This window comes from Lissotriton helveticus, chromosome 6, assembly GCF_964261635.1.
Source record: "Lissotriton helveticus chromosome 6, aLisHel1.1, whole genome shotgun sequence".
In the NCBI taxonomy this organism is placed as follows: Eukaryota; Metazoa; Chordata; class Amphibia; order Caudata; family Salamandridae; genus Lissotriton; species Lissotriton helveticus.
The window spans coordinates 144,384,990-144,405,712 of record NC_136067.1 but is presented as its reverse complement, the minus strand read 5'-3'; the positions used below and the strand labels follow the sequence as shown (position 1 = coordinate 144,405,712).

The window sequence follows — 20,723 nt, the reverse complement described above, 5'->3', positions numbered from 1 at the left end:
AGGGCCGCCCCCAGGAGGGGCAGATCCAGCTGTGGGCAGAGGGGGCTGCTCTGTTCGTCTCTTGGGTGCCCTCGGGCAGGGGGAGGGCTGACATCTGTAAACCTTACAGACACCAGGAGTGATTCCGCGCGCTTCTGGAGCTCACATCCGACAGATAGACGGGCTGGGGCCTGACCGACCGCCAACTCCTCAACTGATGACGGAGACCAGAGCCCGATGCTGGGCTTTAAAGACCGCTGTAGGAAGGTAGATCCCTGACTATGGTTGCCCCCAACTTTTTGCCTGGTGTTTTGCTGGTTTTCTGACTTAGTTGACCTGGGACCCTGCTATTCAGGGCCCCAGGCCTACTGCTCTCTCTGTAAAATGGATTCCATGTACCTTAGGTACATATCTAAATTGGATACTGAGTCACCTTATCAGTCCCTGTACAGTGTACCTTAGGTACCCAGGGCATAGGTGTACCCAGGGCCTACCAGGGGCTGCAGCATGTATTATGCCACCCCTGGCTGGCCATCCAAATCTGACACAACTGGCTGCTTGACAGCTGGGGCAAGGTGGTGTAATCACCCTTTGCTTTAGATATAGTATACCTATATCTAACCCTAAAATGGACACACAGATCTCCTATCAGTCACTCCTATGGCAGGCCTTAACAATCCTGAAGGCAGAGTGCTTGGAATCGTGTGAGATGGTGCTCTGGCATGAGCTGAGCCTGTCTGCGGCTTTCGGGATCCATCCCTTAGCCGTTTCCATGATATCGCATACCATATACTCTTAAGTGCATTATAATCCTCGCGGTTATATGCCAACTCTGGTATCGCTTTATCAAAACATGTCGAGTAAGGTGTCATACGAATTGGAATACTAACCCCTCGCCAATTCTGGCGACGGGGTTAGCATTCCACCCTTCTAGAGGGACACGACATGTATGTAACCCCTAACCCCGGTTAAAGTCAAACAGAGCCTCAGCTCCACAAAATGGATGCTGCCACCGAGACACAAGTCTGCCCTCCTGCTGCTGGGAGTCCTCCCAGAGCAGGAGATAAGGACAAAGGGTTTCCTGCCAGGGGCGGTGCCAGCACCGTCCCAGACAGGGTTTTGTGTATTGTAGGTAGGCAGGGCTTCAGAGGAAGGTGACTGCACGTGGCACCCCGGTGCTCACTGTGCATAGGCTGGCTGGAACCAGTTCCAGGGTCACTCCAGACCCTGTACTGGGGAAAAGCCCGCCAAGGAAGTGGGTGTAACCACCCCCCTCCTGGTCCCACCCCTAGGGCAGGACTTAGTCGCGTGCCAGCCCCTTTTTACAGGATAAAGGTAGGAACTGGCCCCCTTCCAAATCAGATCATCTTTGAATCCTGAAACTACTTTCTGCGAAAGGAACTCAAGACTTCTTCCTAAGATTTCTCCCTTGTGACTAAGGAGTAGTCACCCTGCACCCGCAGGCACCATCTAAGAACACTGCGGTCTGCTGCAAGTCCTTCCTCCGGAATCCGACTGCCCAGCTCGACGAGAACCGGCTTCCCTGGCACCTCTGACCTCTACCTGCATCATCAGTCACGCTGAGATTCGTGGGTGTGACGAGACCTCGAGGGACCGGCCATCTTCAAGACTGCACGACTTCTTTCCAGCAAGCCCGCCGAGTGAATTCCTGGTGAGTGCTTTGGGGTCCGAGAAGCCCCCACCCTGAGCAGCTCCAGCACCGAAAAGCAGCCCCCCAGCATCTCCCCGATCTGCGTGGGGCCCTTCTGCTTTTTGCTGCTCACCGCGTTGTTTGGCTACTAGCCCGCTGGCTTGTGGCCTTCCTGACGACGCCCGACGACATTTCTGCTGCTGGTCTGGTTGCTCCAGACTGGCCCTTGCTTCCCTCCATCGGAGAAGTACCCTGGACCCTCCTGGTCCACTCAAGACGCCATTTTAGGTCCACCGCGTGGGCCTTGCATTTGCCAAGACTTGTTGCCCAATCCTGGGTCCAGCGACGTCGACAGCAAGAACCTTCGTGGGACAGCTCGCACCTCCATCCTGGTCGCCGACAACGCCTCCTGGTCCGAGAGACTGCAGAGCCCAGCAGCGCCCACTCACCTGACTGCGATGACTTCGCCCGGTGCCATCCTGGTGCCCACTTAATCACTGGCTAGTGATTCAAGAACTTGGTCCCCTCTGCTTTCAGGTTTTCTTCTTCCTTGATCCAGGCTTGGATCCATCGAACTTTCCTTCACTGGTCGCCTGCCAGCAACTTCTTCCTTCCAGGCTCCTGGTCCGGCAACGAGATCCCCGACGTCTTTTCAGACCTATGCAGCTGCAGCCCCTGGGCTAGGTAACTTCGGCACTTCGGTGTCCCAGCATAGCCTCACTATCCTAGGGTCAGGATCCACTGTCGTTTTCTTCCTACCAGGTCGGGTTCGCCCGTGAACACTAACTTTGCTTTTACTAGCCTCCATAGACTTTGTCCCGCATCCCGCGTGAGAGTGCACACTCTGCACCCGAGTCCCCTAGGTCTCCTAGTAGTAATCTAACGATTCCCTAGTCAAGTCCTAGCGATTCCAAAGCCTATTAGAACTGTTACTTACCTGCTAGTAATTCGCATTCCACTTTTTAAGTATATGGTTTTTCGTGCCCCTCGGGCATTTGTGTATAACGTGCTAACTTAAGTATTTTCGTAAGAGTTTTGTTGTGTGCCTAGCACCCTGTCCTCATAAAGAGTACAGGGTTGTTGTGATTCTAATAAATACATTGTTTATTTTCATAACACTTGTGTGGTGTCCTTTCACTGGGTGTTCAAGGGGTAATGTGATGGTAAAACAGCTGGCTTAACACGCCCTCTAGAGTCTTAGCCTTAGACTGCTCGTATCCATGCTACTAGGATAGCTGGTCTATAAGGTTGACTTACAACCAATCGTCAATAAGGGTTGTTTGGACTGATATATAGTGATCACTAGAATAGTGAACACTGCACATCAGGCCAACTTCTCACATTGGTGAGCAGCGGTTGGGATTTGAGCTTGCTGTTGTTTTACCACACATGCCCTAAGAATATCTTGTGAAAGATCACATAAGTACTAAAGGTACATATAACTTAGCTTAGAATACTCTGAGTTCTACTGAACCAGCTGTTGTAGCTCCTAGGGCCTAGCACACCCTAAACTACAACTCTAGCAAGGGATCAGTAGGCAAACATATAGTGTAGGTAAGTGCACCACTTACACCTCACTAGAAAAGCATGTCTACCCAGGGAGAATCTACTGAGACTCCCCTGGTCAGTGTTGACCCTCCACAGGTCACTTCAAGATATGCAGCTCTCAGTTTCCAGGAGATGAGACAAATCTGTGTCTCCAGAAAACTGAAGCAGGGGTCTAACCCCACCATTCCCTTTCTGATAGGTCTCTTAGAGACATATGATGCCAGAAAGCTTTCTCAGTTACATGAGAACATGCCAGCCTTAGAGGGAACCTCTGGGGATCCAGATCTCCCCAACATTGCTACTGCAGTTGAGGAGGAGGATCAAGAGGAACTCTCTGGGGATGAGGTAGACAAAGGTCTTGAGGTAGTCAGAAGGCTAACCAGGGCCAACTTAGACTTACTTGGGCTAGGATCTGGGGGACCCCCAGTACTAACCCGAAGTGGGCCTAACCTTGGAGTTAGGAGAGATAGATCTCTTTCTAGGGACTCCAATAGATCTCTGCACTCTAATGCCTCTTCTCAGGGGAGAAGGAATCCTCCACAGAGGAGATTTACTTCCCCTCAGAGAAGGGAGCATGAAGCTAGGATGAGACAAGCTGAACTGAGGATTGAAAGGGAAGAAATTGCCCTGGCCAAAGAGAAGCTTGCCCTGGCAAGAGAGCAGCAGATGAGTGGGTTAGCTCCCACTGGTGGCAGCAATCTCCCAAGAGAAAAAGAGAAGGGTTTAGATACTAAACACCTGACTAAGATAGTGCCCCCCTTTAAACAAGGGGATGACATCCAGAAATGGATGGCTGCTTTGGAGAGGGCCTGCACTGTGCAGTGCATTCCCCAGAGTCAGTGGGCAGCTATACTGTGGCTCTCCTTTGATGGTAAAGGTAGAGATAAGCTCCTCACTACAAGAGTGGAGGATGCTAATGATTACCAGGTCCTGAAAAATGCACTGGTTGATGGGTTTGGCTTAACCACTGAGCAGTACAGGTTGCTGTTCAGAGACAACCAGAAAACTCAGTCTCAGGACTGGTCTGACTTTGTTGATTGTGCCACTAAGGCTTTGGAAGGCTGGCTACTGGGTAGCAAGGTTACTGACTTCACAGGATTGTATAATCTTATTATGAGAGAGCAAGTCTTAAATAATTGTCAGAACCAGTTATTACACCAGCACCTGGTAGACTCTGATCTGACCTCTCCACAAGAATTGGGTAAGAGGGCAGACAAATGGGTCAGAACCAGGATTAGGCCCAAGAACCAAGGTGGTGACCAGAAAAAGGAATCAACCAAGCCTCAAGAGAAGGGTGGGAATAAATCTACAGATCAAACCACATCAGGGCCCCAAAAATCCTCTGAGGGGGGTGGGTCCCAGAATCCTTCCAACAACCAGAAGAAACCTTATTGTTATCCCTGTAAACAGGTGGGTCATTTAAAAACTGACAGCAGTTGCCCAAAGAATAACAATAAGGAAAACATACCCCCAAGTAACATTCCCAAACCTCCTGTTCCTACTAGTAGTAATCCCCCAGGTGGTGGGAGTGCCCCCAAGAATTTGGGTGCATTTACTTTGGGAGTTCCTGGGGACTCTGGCCTAACCAGGTCCCCAAACTTAGATACTCTTGTCTGTGAGACTGGCATGGGGTTTGCCAACTTCACAACTTGTCCCAACACTTTGGGCAAGTACAGACAGGAGCCCCTCATCAATGGTATAAAAGTTGAGGCCTATAGAGATACAGGGGCTAGCATCACTATGGTGACTGAGAGTCTAGTCCCCTCAAGGCAACTTTTACCTGGTGCCACATACCAGGTGACCAATATTGATGGAGTACAGAGAGATCATCCCATGGCAGTGGTCAATCTCAGCTGGGAAGGTGTCACTGGCCACAAGAGAGTGGCAGTGTCACCAAACTTGCCTGTAGATTGCCTACTGGGGAATGATTTAGAGCTCTCAGCCTGGGCTGAAGTTGAGCAAGAAACCCATTCTAAAATGGTAAATACCCATGGTAAGGTTAGTGGGGCAGTGATAGCCACAGCCCCAGTCCAAGATGTCCTCCCTGAACAGGTCAGGAGGGTTGTGCCAGTCACAACCCAATCTCAGACAACTTCCTTCCCAGAACAGGTTGTCAAGGCTGTCATGGTAACAGCCCACACCCAAACTGAGCCCCCTCCTGAAAAGGTTGGGAGAGTTGTGATGGCCACAGCTCAAACTCAGACAGATGATAGTGTTGTGAAGCCTGAAACTATGGATCACTCCACTCAGACAGAGAGCATTGAGGAGGAAGAGAAATCTCCCTCCCACCAGACTTTAGGAAAAGATCAGCCTCCTCAGGGAACTGATCTGACCCCTTGTGAAGAAACTGCCACAGAGGTAGTCAGGCCTAGCCTGGCAGAACCCCTGATGTCAGTGGACCCTTCCAAGGTGGGACCCAGTCTGGAGCAGGTAACCTGCCCCTCTCTACCCTGCCTCAGTCAGCCCAGGGCTGTAGAGATCAGGGAGGCCAGTGGTGGACCCCAAAGGGCCCCCTGTCCAAAAGAATTCCCCAATCAGCAGATTAAGGGCACTGAAGCTAGTAGTCCTAGCCAAGTGAAAATAAAACCAACTCCTGAGGGATCCCCCTTAAATTTAGTTAGGGACCTCCCACAGATGGACACTGTTGGGCACAGCCAAACCTGGGACCTGAGGGCCCCAAACCTGACCTGTCCCTCCAGTAAGCCAAACAGAGGGACCCAACCTCCAGCTGTAGATAGCCAGAGGTTGACCCTGAGAGCCCAAAACAACTCAGTCTTGGACAGAAAGGCCTCTATGGTGGAAAATGATTGGAGGAAGCTGAGCCCAAAATTAGTGGAGCCTCACTTCAGTACTCCATTTCAGCACCAGCCTTTTACTTTGCCAAAACACACCACAGGTAGAGATTCCCTATGGTGGAGACCCTCAGACACCCTTAGGGTGAGGGATTGCTTAGTGGACCATGAGATAGGGGGTAACCATGCCAGTGCTGGTACTTCCTTATATGGCCACTCAGGCAATATAGGCTTACCTGGCAAGGCTAGCCTTATCTCCTTTCGTTTGGGGGGGTTATGTAGGAAGGTAGATCCCTGACTATGGTTGCCCCCAACTTTTTGCCTGGTGTTCTGCTGGTTTTCTGACTTAGTTGACCTGGGACCCTGCTATTCAGGGCCCCAGGCCTACTGCTCTCTCTGTAAAATGGATTCCATGTACCTTAGGTACATATCTAAATTGGATACTGAGTCACCTTATCAGTCCCTGTACAGTGTACCTTAGGTACCCAGGGCATAGGTGTACCCAGGGCCTACCAGGGGCTGCAGCATGTATTATGCCACCCCTGGCTGGCCATCCAAATCTGACACAACTGGCTGCTTGACAGCTGGGGCAAGGTGGTGTAATCACCCTTTGCTTTAGATATAGTATACCTATATCTAACCCTAAAATGGACACACAGATCTCCTATCAGTCACTCCTATGGCAGGCCTTAACAATCCTGAAGGCAGAGTGCTTGGAATCGTGTGAGATGGTGCTCTGGCATGAGCTGAGCCTGTCTGCGGCTTTCGGGATCCATCCCTTAGCCGTTTCCATGATATCGCATACCATATACTCTTAAGTGCATTATAATCCTCGCGGTTATATGCCAACTCTGGTATCGCTTTATCAAAACATGTCGAGTAAGGTGTCATACGAATTGGAATACTAACCCCTCGCCAATTCTGGCGACGGGGTTAGCATTCCACCCTTCTAGAGGGACACGACATGTATGTAACCCCTAACCCCGGTTAAAGTCAAACAGAGCCTCAGCTCCACAAAATGGATGCTGCCACCGAGACACAAGTCTGCCCTCCTGCTGCTGGGAGTCCTCCCAGAGCAGGAGATAAGGACAAAGGGTTTCCTGCCAGGGGCGGTGCCAGCACCGTCCCAGACAGGGTTTTGTGTATTGTAGGTAGGCAGGGCTTCAGAGGAAGGTGACTGCACGTGGCACCCCGGTGCTCACTGTGCATAGGCTGGCTGGAACCAGTTCCAGGGTCACTCCAGACCCTGTACTGGGGAAAAGCCCGCCAAGGAAGTGGGTGTAACCACCCCCCTCCTGGTCCCACCCCTAGGGCAGGACTTAGTCGCGTGCCAGCCCCTTTTTACAGGATAAAGGTAGGAACTGGCCCCCTTCCAAATCAGATCATCTTTTAATCCTGAAACTACTTTCTGCGAAAGGAACTCAAGACTTCTTCCTAAGATTTCTCCCTTGTGACTAAGGAGTAGTCACCCTGCACCCGCAGGCACCATCTAAGAACACTGCGGTCTGCTGCAAGTCCTTCCTCCGGAATCCGACTGCCCAGCTCGACGAGAACCGGCTTCCCTGGCACCTCTGACCTCTACCTGCATCATCAGTCACGCTGAGATTCGTGGGTGTGACGAGACCTCGAGGGACCGGCCATCTTCAAGACTGCACGACTTCTTTCCAGCAAGCCCGCCGAGTGAATTCCTGGTGAGTGCTTTGGGGTCCGAGAAGCCCCCACCCTGAGCAGCTCCAGCACCGAAGAGCAGCCCCCCAGCATCTCCCCGATCTGCGTGGGGCCCTTCTGCTTTTTGCTGCTCACCGCGTTGTTTGGCTACTAGCCCGCTGGCTTGTGGCCTTCCTGACGACGCCCGACGACATTTCTGCTGCTGGTCTGGTTGCTCCAGACTGGCCCTTGCTTCCCTCCATCGGAGAAGTACCCTGGACCCTCCTGGTCCACTCAAGACGCCATTTTAGGTCCACCGCGTGGGCCTTGCATTTGCCAAGACTTGTTGCCCAATCCTGGGTCCAGCGACGTCGACAGCAAGAACCTTCGTGGGACAGCTCGCACCTCCATCCTGGTCGCCGACAACGCCTCCTGGTCCGAGAGACTGCAGAGCCCAGCAGCGCCCACTCACCTGACTGCGGTGACTTCGCCCGGTGCCATCCTGGTGCCCACTTAATCACTGGCTAGTGATTCAAGAACTTGGTCCCCTCTGCTTTCAGGTTTTCTTCTTCCTTGATCCAGGCTTGGATCCATCGAACTTTCCTTCACTGGTCGCCTGCCAGCAACTTCTTCCTTCCAGGCTCCTGGTCCGGCAACGAGATCCCCGACGTCTTTTCAGACCTATGCAGCTGCAGCCCCTGGGCTAGGTAACTTCGGCACTTCGGTGTCCCAGCATAGCCTCACTATCCTAGGGTCAGGATCCACTGTCGTTTTCTTCCTACCAGGTCGGGTTCGCCCGTGAACACTAACTTTGCTTTTACTAGCCTCCATAGACTTTGTCCCGCATCCCGCGTGAGAGTGCACACTCTGCACCCGAGTCCCCTAGGTCTCCTAGTAGTAATCTAACGATTCCCTAGTCAAGTCCTAGCGATTCCAAAGCCTATTAGAACTGTTACTTACCTGCTAGTAATTCGCATTCCACTTTTTAAGTATATGGTTTTTCGTGCCCCTCGGGCATTTGTGTATAACGTGCTAACTTAAGTATTTTCGTAAGAGTTTTGTTGTGTGCCTAGCACCCTGTCCTCATAAAGAGTACAGGGTTGTTGTGATTCTAATAAATACATTGTTTATTTTCATAACACTTGTGTGGTGTCCTTTCACTGGGTGTTCAAGGGGTAATGTGATGGTAAAACAGCTGGCTTAACACGCCCTCTAGAGTCTTAGCCTTAGACTGCTCGTATCCATGCTACTAGGATAGCTGGTCTATAAGGTTGACTTACAACCAATCATCAATAAGGGTTGTTTGGACTGATATATAGTGATCACTAGAATAGTGAACACTGCACATCAGGCCAACTTCTCACAACCGCTCAACAATGAGCGTCAAGAGGTCCCTTTGAACCCTCCCCAGCGTGTGACCCCCCCCTCTCTGCATCCCCCCCCCCCCCCCAGTGAACCCTCCAGCAAAATCTCAATGTCTGCCGCTCAGCTCCGGCCTCTTGAAGGTCCTTGTGTGGCAGCGCAGCTTTCGTTCGCTCGTGTTCATCGGACTCAGGCTCTCTGAAGCTAAAAGATGTCAAATGAGCTTTTAAACTACAGTGTTTTGCACAAACGAAAACGCAGCACAGTGAGGCACAATACTATACCCAAGCGCATGGAGGTGAGCTCATAAACCGTGTGTAGGGCCAAAGAGAAACCTAACCACAGCTAGTGTGATGGCTCGAAACATTGTAAGACCTGAGACATCTGTAATGAAGGTACTCATGGCTCCAGGGTTGGATTGGGATAAAAAATCGTCCCGGGCACGCTAAAAAACGTGGCCCACAATAGCATATTGCCTTTCCGCAAAACACTGTTTCTGCGAAAAAAATAAATAAACAAGTCAGGTCCCGGGCCGGCCATCCAATCACAGCGCGGCCCGGGGAATGACATCACGGGGGTGTCCCGGGCCGGCAGCCAATGACAGCGCGGCCCGGGACAAAGGGGCGGGGCTTAAAAAAAGTCCCAGAAACGCCCCCGAATCGCGTTTTCACCAGAAAGCGTGATTGACAGCCTCTGTCTCCCAATGGCTAGCCTCCATTTATGGAGCTAGCCAATGGTAGACAGAGGCTGAACCAAAGTACATATGTAGAATCATGAGGTTTCGCCGTGGGCGGGCCAACTGCTACGCAGTTGCCAACGCCCAGGGCGAAACCTAAAAAGGACTGTTTCGTCATGGTTCAGGCTCTTATTTTAACTCAAAGGTAGCTAGCATTTACAGTGGTATTCTAAGTCAAACTTGTTACAAAATACAGAAGGAAAAACTCTGTTAGTTAACCCTAGAGAAAGAAATAAGAAACAGTCTTCCATTTTGACTTTCTAGATTAACCCTGAAGTCATGAATGCTGTCACTGTCTCTCAGGACATTTATAAAACTGTTGAAGAACTAACCCCTTTAGCCGCAGAGGGAAATCTGATTCACTAGTCCATGCTGAATTTCTATGAAACTTTTAAACATTCAGGTGGATCTAGCTAATTAAAATATCACTTCTTTCCTGACCTTCTGGTTAGCTAACTTGAGAATAGATCTAATCCCTATATTTATAGTTCACTACACTGTGTATGGAGGTGCGTGAGTTATAATAAGTTGCGTACAGTGTATTAGCGTAGAGTGGATTGGGGTGGAGTGGCACAGAGTGGAGTACCGTAGCGTGGAGTGGTGTACATTGGAATAGAACACAGTTTAGTGGCAGAGAGTGGGGTGGTATACCGTGGAATAGCATTGAGTGGAGTAGCGTAAAGTGTAGTCGCGTTAAGTGAAATAGCATGGACAGTGTACTGTGGAGTGGCATAGAGAGTCGTGTCATACAGTGGAATACTATAGAGTGGAGTGGCCTACAGTGGAATAGCGTGGAGTTGACTGACAAAGTGGAGTGTCGTAGAGTTGAGTGACATAGAGTGGAATAGTGTACAGTGGAGTTGTGTAGAGTGTAGTGGCATAGAGTGAAGTGGCGTACAGTGGAATAGCGTACACAGGAGTGGCATAGAGTGAAGTGGCGTACAGTGGAATAGCGTACACAGGAGTGGCAGAGAGTGGAGTGGCATACAGTGGAATAGTGTAGAGCAGTGGTATTTAAAGTACGGCACCGGGGCCTCATGCGGCTCCTGACCTTTACATGCAGCCCCTAGGAGAATGACTGCACTGGGCTGCTGTTTATTTGATCGAGTAGAAACATTCAGAAAGATGTTAAATAAACAGCAATCATTTATTTACACTAACTGAAGTAAAAGAGAAGAAGCAAATAAAGTGTCCTGCTCCACTTACCTTTAGGAAAGTATTATTTTTTAAAGACATTTTGTAACAAATGTGTAAACATATGATAAAGTCTCTTCAAAATTCAGAAAAGTGTATTTCATTATCCTACAGATGCATTTCCCCTTAGTACATCACATTATATCGGTGCATTCAGAGGTATGTTTAAAACTGATAGTTTTCAAAAATTAACGTCATGTCTCTGCCCACCCTGACAACAATGCCAATAGTGAACTAAGGGGCAAGTCAGTTGTCACATAGACCCTTCTAGATGTTCTGGGTCGTTATTATACATGGACCACATTATAGTTTATTAAATCAAACACAAGTGAGATAGTTTTGTACAGCGTATATCCTGAACACATGTATTTCAAGGTGTCATAACGAAGAAAAAGGAGGCAAAGTGTAATTAGATATTTGTCTTGGATCACACAAGTCGATCAAGTAGGGAAGCCAGGATTGATTTCAAGTTTTCTGGTTTCACATTGTGCATTTCTATTTCATTCCAGTTCAATAATCAAGTTACTTCCTTTTTACACTTGAGTCTCCCAAGTTAGCGATAGCTCCCACCTTAACCCCTTTCCTCACAAGCCCCACTCCCACCATGCTGGCATCAATGTGACCCTCGGGCAAACCTCAGACCACACTTTGCGACCCCTTGCATACAGTGAAATAGCATAGAGTAGCGTGGTATAGAGTGGAGTGCTGAATGTAGTGGTGTACAGTCAAATAGCGTATAGTGGGGTGGCATAGACTGTAGTGGGGTACAGTGGAGTAGCGTGTTATTCAGTGGAGTGGAATGGTGTAGAATGTAGTGGCATGTCTTCCTTTACAACACTGGAAGGCAGCCATGTTGTTTTTACCACAGTTTGTATGTCTTCTGGGTTAGGGCCTTAGATATAGGTAATTAGCAGATTCTATTGTTGTTCCCTACCCATTAATAGTTTATTGTAGTACCTAGAAAGTACAGCGGTAGTTACGAAAAAACTTAAAACATTAAGTACTTCAGTAATTTGTAGGTACTCAGTACACTTTTTTGTATGTAAAGAATGAAGGGCCAGATGTAGGTAGAATAGATTTACCGATTCTTAATTACCGAAAATTACCGAATTTTACCGATTCGGTAATTAAGAATCGGTAAATCTGAGGGGTGGATATGTAGGTATTCCAGATGTGCTGGAATACCGAATCGGAACAATTCGGTATTTACCGATTCGGTAAATACCGAATCGGTAATGCCCATTCATTCCTATGGGCTTTGAAGCCCATAGGAATGAATGGGCATTACCGATTCGGTATTTATGGCCGTAATTGGCCATTGAAACAGGCAGTTGATTTCGATCATCGGAATCAATGGTTATACAAATACATTTCATGTGATGTATAAAAATAACACTACCAGGTAAATGTCTTAGGTAAAAAGAGGTAGAATTCACCATGCAGAAACCATTACCAACAACAGGAACCAGGGTTGGGCCCATTTTTAGGTCTCGCCTATGACCGTGCATGCGCTGCTAGCTTGCAACAGATATTGTTTACTATAAGGGGCTTGGAGCCTGACAATGGCTTACCATTTGTGGGCTTCATTCCCACTCACATTTGCTGCCTCTTAACCACTTGCGTGTGCCTAGGACGCCGGTGGGCGTGTGCCTAGGACGGCCGGGGGCCTTCCGAACGCCGCCGATTCCCTAGCGCGGCGCGAATTCTGCACCTGCGCTGGAGAATTAATTAGTGGACGGAGTTCGGACGGCCCCCGGCCGTCCTGCGCACACACCCAGCGTGAAGTAGGATGGCCCCGGCCGTCCTGAGCACGCAAGGGGTCACACCCCTAATCAAATCCCCTCACTGCGGCGAAATTCGCACCGCAGGGAAGGAGTTAATTGGGCAGTGCGTGCCGGTGTCCCCTTCTCTTCTTTCATCTGTAGCATGGACCAAGTACTGGTTTCTTCATCTTGATTACAGTCATACTGCTGGCACTATGACTGCGTTACTATTTTTCTTACTTGCTAGCAAAGTCATCGCATCCCCCACTAGTCCCTGTTGCTTCTTTGCCCCACCCTCCATTGTGCATGTTGCTTATTCCCTCCCAACCCCATTGTCCGTGTTGCTTTTCTTTTGCCCTCCATCTTCTTGTTGTACATATTGCTTCTTACCTCCCTCCTCCACCCTCCCATGGTCCATGTTGCTTCATTTCTCACACCCCAATACATGCTAATACATGCTATTGGAGCCGATTCAGAAATTGCCTCTAGTTCAATAGAAGTGAATAGTAGAAATACATTATTCCGATTATTAGTTTAAAATCTCCCAATTTCCCCTTCCAAAATGTTGGCATGTATGCACCCTCAACCTCCCGTTGTCTGTGTTGCCTCTTCCCTCCCACCCCAAACTCCCCTTTGTCCGTGTTGCTTCTTCCCTCCCACCCTCCTGGTGTCAGTGTTGCCAACAACCTGCCGCCGTGGTGATATGTTTTAGTTTCCTGTTCCAGTGTCTTAGCCCCTTTTTAGGTTTCGACCTGGCGAGAGCACGCAGTGCTCCGCCCAGGGCGAAATCTTTTGAGTTACAGTATGGATGTTCGTCCCGCCTCTGTTTCCCATTGGCTAGCTCCATAAATGGATGCTAGCCATTGGCAAACAGAGGCGTCCGTCATCCTGCGAGGCGACTCGTGGGCGTTTCTGAGAATTTTTCTCATCCGGCCCCTTTGTCATGTCAGTGCAGCGGTGGGCGGGGTTTATTTTTTTTGCTCGTCGAGGTTTGTTTTGTCATTCCGCGGCCGACCGCCGCCGGAGGAAGTCCAGGTGAGTGCTTGTTTTTCCTTGCCTTCCCGCCCCCCTCCCGCTGTCCGTTCCTGGCCCTCCCCCCCTCCCCGCGGTCCATGTGCCCGTGCTGTTTTTCCTTGCCTTCCCGCCCCCCCTCCCGCTGTCCGTTCCCGCCCCCCCTCCCCGCTGTCCGTGTGCCCGTGCTGTTTTTCCTTGCCTTCCCGCCCCCCCTCCCGCTGTCCGTTCCCGGCCCCCTCCTCCCCGCTGTCCGTGTGCCCGTGCTCTCTCCACCTCCATCACACACTTTGGGCGGGATTGTCAGAAGGAGTGGTTCCCTGAGCCTTCGCCCAATGAAGATCGGCTGTTGGACGAATTTATGCCATGGAAAGACAAGTCCCTGACATATAAAACGTTGATCAGTAGCACACCGATGCCCTGCAGCATCTGACGGAGCAGTGAGCTCGAGACCTAGCAGAGCTCGTGGATGATGAATGGGGGGGGCTCCGTTGTCCCCAAGGGAAGTGGCCACGCGGGCGGGTTTCTGTTCAGTTCAAGTAACACTGTTGCATCGATCCTATTACGCTCAGACGGCGCTGGTCAGAATGGGTGGGCGATGACGGAGAGTTGACATGGGTGTGGGCAAGTTGGTACATTTTACCATATTGTGTGGGAGTGCCAGCATTACAAGCCCCATGGGCAGCGGTTGGATTGTGCAAGAGTGGAGCGACTGTGTGCGCTATGACCGCCGCTGCGAAATGGGGTCCGTTCTATTGCTGAAGTAGCGTATGAGACCAAACACCCCGAGGCTTTTAAGATGTGCAAAAGGTCAGTGTGTACTTTGGGGTACTGATGGCTTAACCTGAAAGAGTGCTGCACTAGTTAAGAGTATTGTTTCAAACTCTTGAGAAAGAGGGCACTTCATCTTGACACACTAAGCATTTGGCAGGCATGCCACTATCTCTTCTATAGCCTTATTTACGGAACTGTGACTTGGGTGCGCCAGGAAGCAGCAGTTCTACATTTCATGGTGCTGGGGGCTATTCCACCATTTGATCATTCCTGGGCTGTCCCAGGCAATCTTGCAGCCTACCTCCACTCCTGGGTTTCTTGTAAGCTTGCGTCTCATTCTGTGTGCAGCACAATCTGAATCGCTCGGTCTGTTGCTCCTCTCTGTTCCGCTTAAAGACGCAGAGTACCGTAATATGCACATTTTTAGTTTAACTGAGGCGAACCTGATTATTCATTGACTGTAGGGGGGTATATTTGATGAGGCTAAACCAGTGTTTATGTATCCCTGGAGGGACCATATACGTGGTATGCTTTGAAGTATAAGTCTTGGGGATATGCTTTGTTGCATACAAGGTAATCTTCAGCTACTCAGACCGTTTTTCAAGAAATAGAGCAGTTTCAGTTTTGTGTCTGTCTTGATGAAAAAGCTCAGAGCGGGCACGGATATCTGCCAGTGTGCTGCAGCTCTGCTGACAAGGTGATGATTGTCGGACCATTCCCTAGGAAACATGAATAATAGCTATAGTATTGCAGGAGTTAATGCAACTTCTGCATCACACCTTGTGCGACCTTCAGGAGTACCGTGAAAGGAGGCAGCCGATAACTGTTCAGTTACTCCTTTTAGGGTGACCTTATCACGATTTTATAGGAAGGTTACGTGTTTGACCTCTGATTGCATGTGCATTTGTTTAGCACGTTTCCTATCTCTGTCTATAGGCACATGCTTGCCTGCCTGTGGCACTGACAGATAGGTGTCCATAGAGTGTGCTTCAAATGCACTAATGTACCAATAGAATGCTGCCAATATCCACTGGTTGACCACTGAGGTGATCTGGACGTCTACTGGTGTATCCATAAGCATCTGGGATATGCCATTACTGCCTACTGGTGCACCAAAGAGTGTTCGGAGTGTAGCAATAGGTCCATTGAACTCTGTCGGTGTGTAGTTTTAGGCCTATCAGGTGATCTATTAGTGTAGGGAAGACCGATCTGGTCAGTGGACTAATTCATCCACTTAAAGGATCTGTAATGGGCTTTACCCTATCGTCACAGGTTCAGATCTCTGTGGGTTCATCAGCCTTTCATCCTTCTGAGGTCAACGTATGCACCGGGCAAACAGTGGCGGTTGCTCCCTCTCCCACCTGGCAGCTAAGACCTGAAACTCCCTCCCCCTGCACCAAGACACTTCTTACTGAGCACTGTGTTCCACAAATACGCTTTATGCACTGCTTAACTTGCAAAAGAATACGTGCCGGCCCTAAAGATTTTCTCAGAAGCGCGTCTGCGCTGCTGCCAAATGTTTGGATTGCCAAATACCAATGTTGTGTAGTTGTGATTCCACCAAATGCCTCTTTCATCGAACACTAAACTCTCCCAGCCTTGATCTCATTCTTTCAGGTTCTTTTTCATCCCTCCTTTCTACCTTTAGCACTGTTTCTCCCTTCCAGCTTCTTTCTTACTTTTCTGCCCTTCTATCTCTAATTCTGGGTCAGAGTCTGATGAAGAAAAATTAGTCCTATCCCGCAAAAAAGATTGCCGGTGGGCCCCACCTGCAACCACCAGTTCAAATTAAGCACTGACTGTATGTTACTTTAATTGTGTGGGAAAACAGTCGTCCCTAAGAACATATTTAATAAACATCCACGTAGTCCGGGATAATAGTAAAACATCTGATCCAACTTATGTTATTTAACAGAGGAGCAGTGTTAAGGAGAACAAGCAATAAACATGGAGTCTGACACAACGGAGCAGATCAGACAACATTTTTATTGATCATGGTCATGAATTTATGTTTTAATCTTAGCATACCGTGACAGAAATGTATAGTACTTTTAGGAGGGGCAGGCTACCTGATGCTTGGTGCAAAGAGGCTATTCCATGGTGTACTGGAATGGCCCTACCTTAACTTCCTGCGAAAGTAATTGAATAGTTAACAGCTAATTCTGATATGCTAATGTAGTTGTGCAACCATAGGGGCCTCTGAGTGTAGTAGTGCACCTAGAGGAGGTGGCTCTGCATGTTTGGTTTATCTATAGCAGGGATGAATGTAGTGTCTGTGTGATGTGCTCTGAGTGAGTGCTTCTGCATTTGGGTGCTCTGAGAATTATGATGAACCTATGGATAGCTGAATGTATGCAAGAACCGCGGTGTTTAATCCCCTCTCCCTTTGTGATACACCGTGTTTACATTCGCAGAGGCTGTTTATGTACCTCGCTTTTTCGAGTAGGTATGTAGTGCCTACCCCGCGCGCCAGTCTGAGTTGATGCCATTTGCATTCTGGTCTTTATCAAAAGGAGGGAGGGTGATCAGTAGATCAACGGACAGAGAGGTGTTCAGAGGCCACGCCCCGTTTTACAACACTCTGCAACGCAGCTCTGTGGTGCTTACTGGAGGTAAGTGATGGGTTAGTTGGCCCCCACGGACCCTCAGGACTCAAGGGGGACTTAAATTAAATTAAAATAACAACCCCGGGGGTCCCTGGGGCTTGGGGGGGGGGCTTGGATGCCCCCCACATTAATAATCAAAGCCCCGGAGGGTGGCGGTCCCCGGGGATTGGGGCCCCCCCACACTTTTTTTTCTGCCCCCGGGACCTGGTACACTCAGGGGCTTTCTTTAAATGAAGCACGGGAGGCCTCCCTACGTTTTTTTTTATTTTGCGGCCAGAGCCGCGGATTCTCCGCGCATCCTGCGATTTTTCACGTTTGTTTTTACTGTTTTCTTGTGCTCCGGTTCTACCAAGGCACAAGATGGCTGCCATTACTTCCTGGTTTGGAGTGTTGACAGCCAATTAGCATGAAGCTCGTGATCGGGAGGGTGCGCGGATCCTGCGCGCCTCTAGATATCGATATTATTTACATTTTGATTTTCTCAGCAACTACTGAACGGATTTACACCATTTAACAAAAAGAGTTTTTTCTGAACCAAGGGGTTCCTTTTTGCCAAATTAGGTGTAATTCCGTTTAGCAGTTCGGGCTGTAGCCGCGGCTAAAGTTTACTAAGGGAAATTGCATGGGGTAAACACGTTTTGGGACCCCCCTTTTTTCTCGGCCCCTGCTTGCTGAATCACCCCAAAACTTTCAAGATAGGAGCGGACTGGAGAGTAAGTTTTGAAAATTTCACGAAGATTCCTCAATCTGCGCCAAAGTTATTGGGAATAGAATGTTGCGATTTTCCTATGTTAACTAGGTCCTAACTATAACTACCTACTGGCGACCGCCAGTAGGTAATATATATATAGGTCAGATTAGAGGTTTTTCTCATATTTGTAATTATTTCCCCCTCCTCTTGGACCTAAAAGTAAATAGGGGGTACCTCTCTTTTTATATAATTGATGCATGGTAATAATAATAATAATCCACATTTGTAAAGCGCGAACAATCACCCGTAAAGGTCTCTAGGCCCTAGGGGAAGATTAAGCAAGCTATTGCCCAGAGTCACATGGTGCTGGGCTAATCTTTCGTTGGCGCCGGGAATCGAACCATGATCCCCAGATTCCAGGATCAGTCGCCCTGGCCGCGGCGCCACACACAAATTTGTAATGCCTGCATGGTTGTTTCGCAACAATACCGAGCTGGTTAAGGCTCACCCTCTTACAACAAAGAAGGATGAAATTATCTTTCATGGATTTTTTTTAATTATGGGCTAAAAGTTAGGTAAGAAAAATTTCGAAATTCTCGTCAGGCTGAAATGTTAGCTTAAATATATATTTTTAAAGGGATTCAAGGGTTTGTAGGTTGGCTACAACTATCTCTCTCTGAGTCCTGAAGCAGGCATCAAAGTGCAGGTGTGTGCATCTACCTACGCAAGGGCTGCAGGTGTGCGTGTCTACCTGAGTAATGGCTGTGCCATCCCTTCTATAAAGATGAATGCAAGCATTGACTTGAATAAAACTATCATATGAAGATCTAAGAGCTGACACTCTACAAAAGGACCTTTTCTCCTCAGTTATCTCTAAAATAGTTCGGACTTATATTTTGGAAAGATATATGACCTGTACTTAAGAATAAATAAAAAAAAAACGCTACTGGGGACCACAAATATTTTGTAAATATATCAGAAAGTAATTATAAAGTTAGAGAATGGAAGAATATTCTACAGTTGTACACACATACACACCCACCACCACCACACAAAGGCACCACAAACACACACAATACTGCATTTAGTTACATTAGCTGCTAAAGGAGTTGATACGGCCTTCCAAGCTATCTGGCCAAGTTGCTTATTTTGGTAAAAGTTAATGCATTATTTTTGTTTGAACAATATTTGTGTTATCAGGAGTGTACTGTGAATTATTTAAACAACCATTTCCTTTTGTTTCAGTAAAGACCATATTTAATCCTGCACCAGCTATTGCAGACCTAGACCCTGGATTCTATACCCATACTGATGTCTTCTGCTGTAATGAGAGTGAGGTAATGGCTATTTCATTTTGTACAAGGATTCAAAATGGCTAAATACAATTAATTAGTTATGTACATTTTGGCACAACTCAAGTATTTATTTGTGTGTATTAAATGTAATAGGCCATAGAGTGGATATAAGGCCCTGCATGATGACTGAGGGCTGGCTAGTTGAAAAACAAATGTAAAACTTTACAAATGGGCATGATCTGAAGGTAGCTGTGACCACATCTGATATGTGTTATAGTATTATATATGTTTTGTATTTATTTTTGATCTATGCTTCTAGCTTCGCCGATAATCATTGAACTGGTACTGAACAATGGCTTCCAGTAAGCCGCAGATGCTTCAAATCTCCAATACTTTATTGATACTGTGAGAAGTTGGCCGGATATGTGATGTCCACTATTCTAGTGGGCACCTTGTATCAGTCCAAACAACCCTTATGGTGATGGTTGTAAAGTCAACCTTATAGACCAGCTATCCTAGTGGTAGCATGGACAAAGCAGTCTTAGGCTAAACTCAAGAGGGCATGTGAAGCCAGCTGTTTTACCATATGTAACCCTTTTAATACCAAGTGAAAGGACACCACACAGGTAGTATATCAAAATATATATGTATTTATTTCTAACACAATCCTCTGAACTCTTTATGAGGTCAGAGGCACAAGCACATAACAAGATACTCAATTATAATACAATAAGTTGCACAAAATACAGTAATGCCCATGGGGCACTTCGAACCATATACTAAAATAGTGGTATAAGAGCCACGTCACGAACAAAGGAAAGGCCTAGGGCCTGGAAAATCGCTGGGGCTACGCTGTACTACCAAAGGATAGGGAGCAGGAGGCCCACGGGATGCGCGTGCAGAGTCTTTACACACACGCAAGTTACCATAGAGTTAGAATGGGAACGAAAGAATTGGAAACTTGTTCTTTTAGGTCACTTCCGGATGGACAAGGAGAAAGCTACTTGAAAGTTAGGCACTAAGATAGTAAATACCCACAGGAGCACCGAAGTACTCGCGTTACCTCACCCACAGGAAGCGGGTGCATAGATGTCAAAGTGTGTCGGGTTTCGCCGCTGAATCCTATGGAGCCTTGTAGAAAGATGCTGCAGGCGACCAGGAGGGAAGTGTCCGGGTGGATCGAAGGGTGGATCGAGGATGAAGAGTACCTGAAAGCAGAGGGGACAGAGTCTGGGTCACTAGCCAGTGACCAGGAAGGAAACAGGCGATGTCGCGAAGCAATCAGGTGATGTCGTGAAGCTTGTCTCTGCGGCCACGTGGACCAGGAGGTGTCGACGACGACCAGGAGCTGGATACGGACTGTCCCACGAAGGCTCTCGCTGTCGGCGGTGTTGGCTTCCGGATTGGAGTCAACAAGCCTTGGCAAAGGCAACCCACGCAGGAATCAAAGATGGCTTACGGATCAGACCAGCAAGGTCTGATGGACTTCTCCTTTTCAGGGAAGCAAGGGCCAGTCTGGAGCAGCCAGACCAGCGGTGTAAATCAAAAGGTTCATAGTCACACAGGCCACTAGCCAACGGGCAAGTGACCGGACAGACGCGTCGAGCAGGAAAATGCAGAAGGGCCCCACGCAGAACTCGTGGAGTGTGGAGGGCTGATCTTCGGTGCAGTTGG

The 20,723-nt window shown here is 48.5% G+C and overlaps 1 protein-coding gene across 1 annotated transcript in view; it reads left to right on the top strand.

The window, feature by feature from the left end:
• The window catches only part of RBKS (ribokinase), a 399,775-nt gene that overhangs the window by 212,953 nt on the left and 166,099 nt on the right, over positions 1-20,723 (top strand). Inside the window, exon 6 of the mRNA XM_078647503.1 lies at positions 19,000-19,091. Coding sequence (XP_078503629.1) covers positions 19,000-19,091 — 92 coding nt within the window. The remainder of the gene's footprint in view (positions 1-18,999; positions 19,092-20,723) is intronic.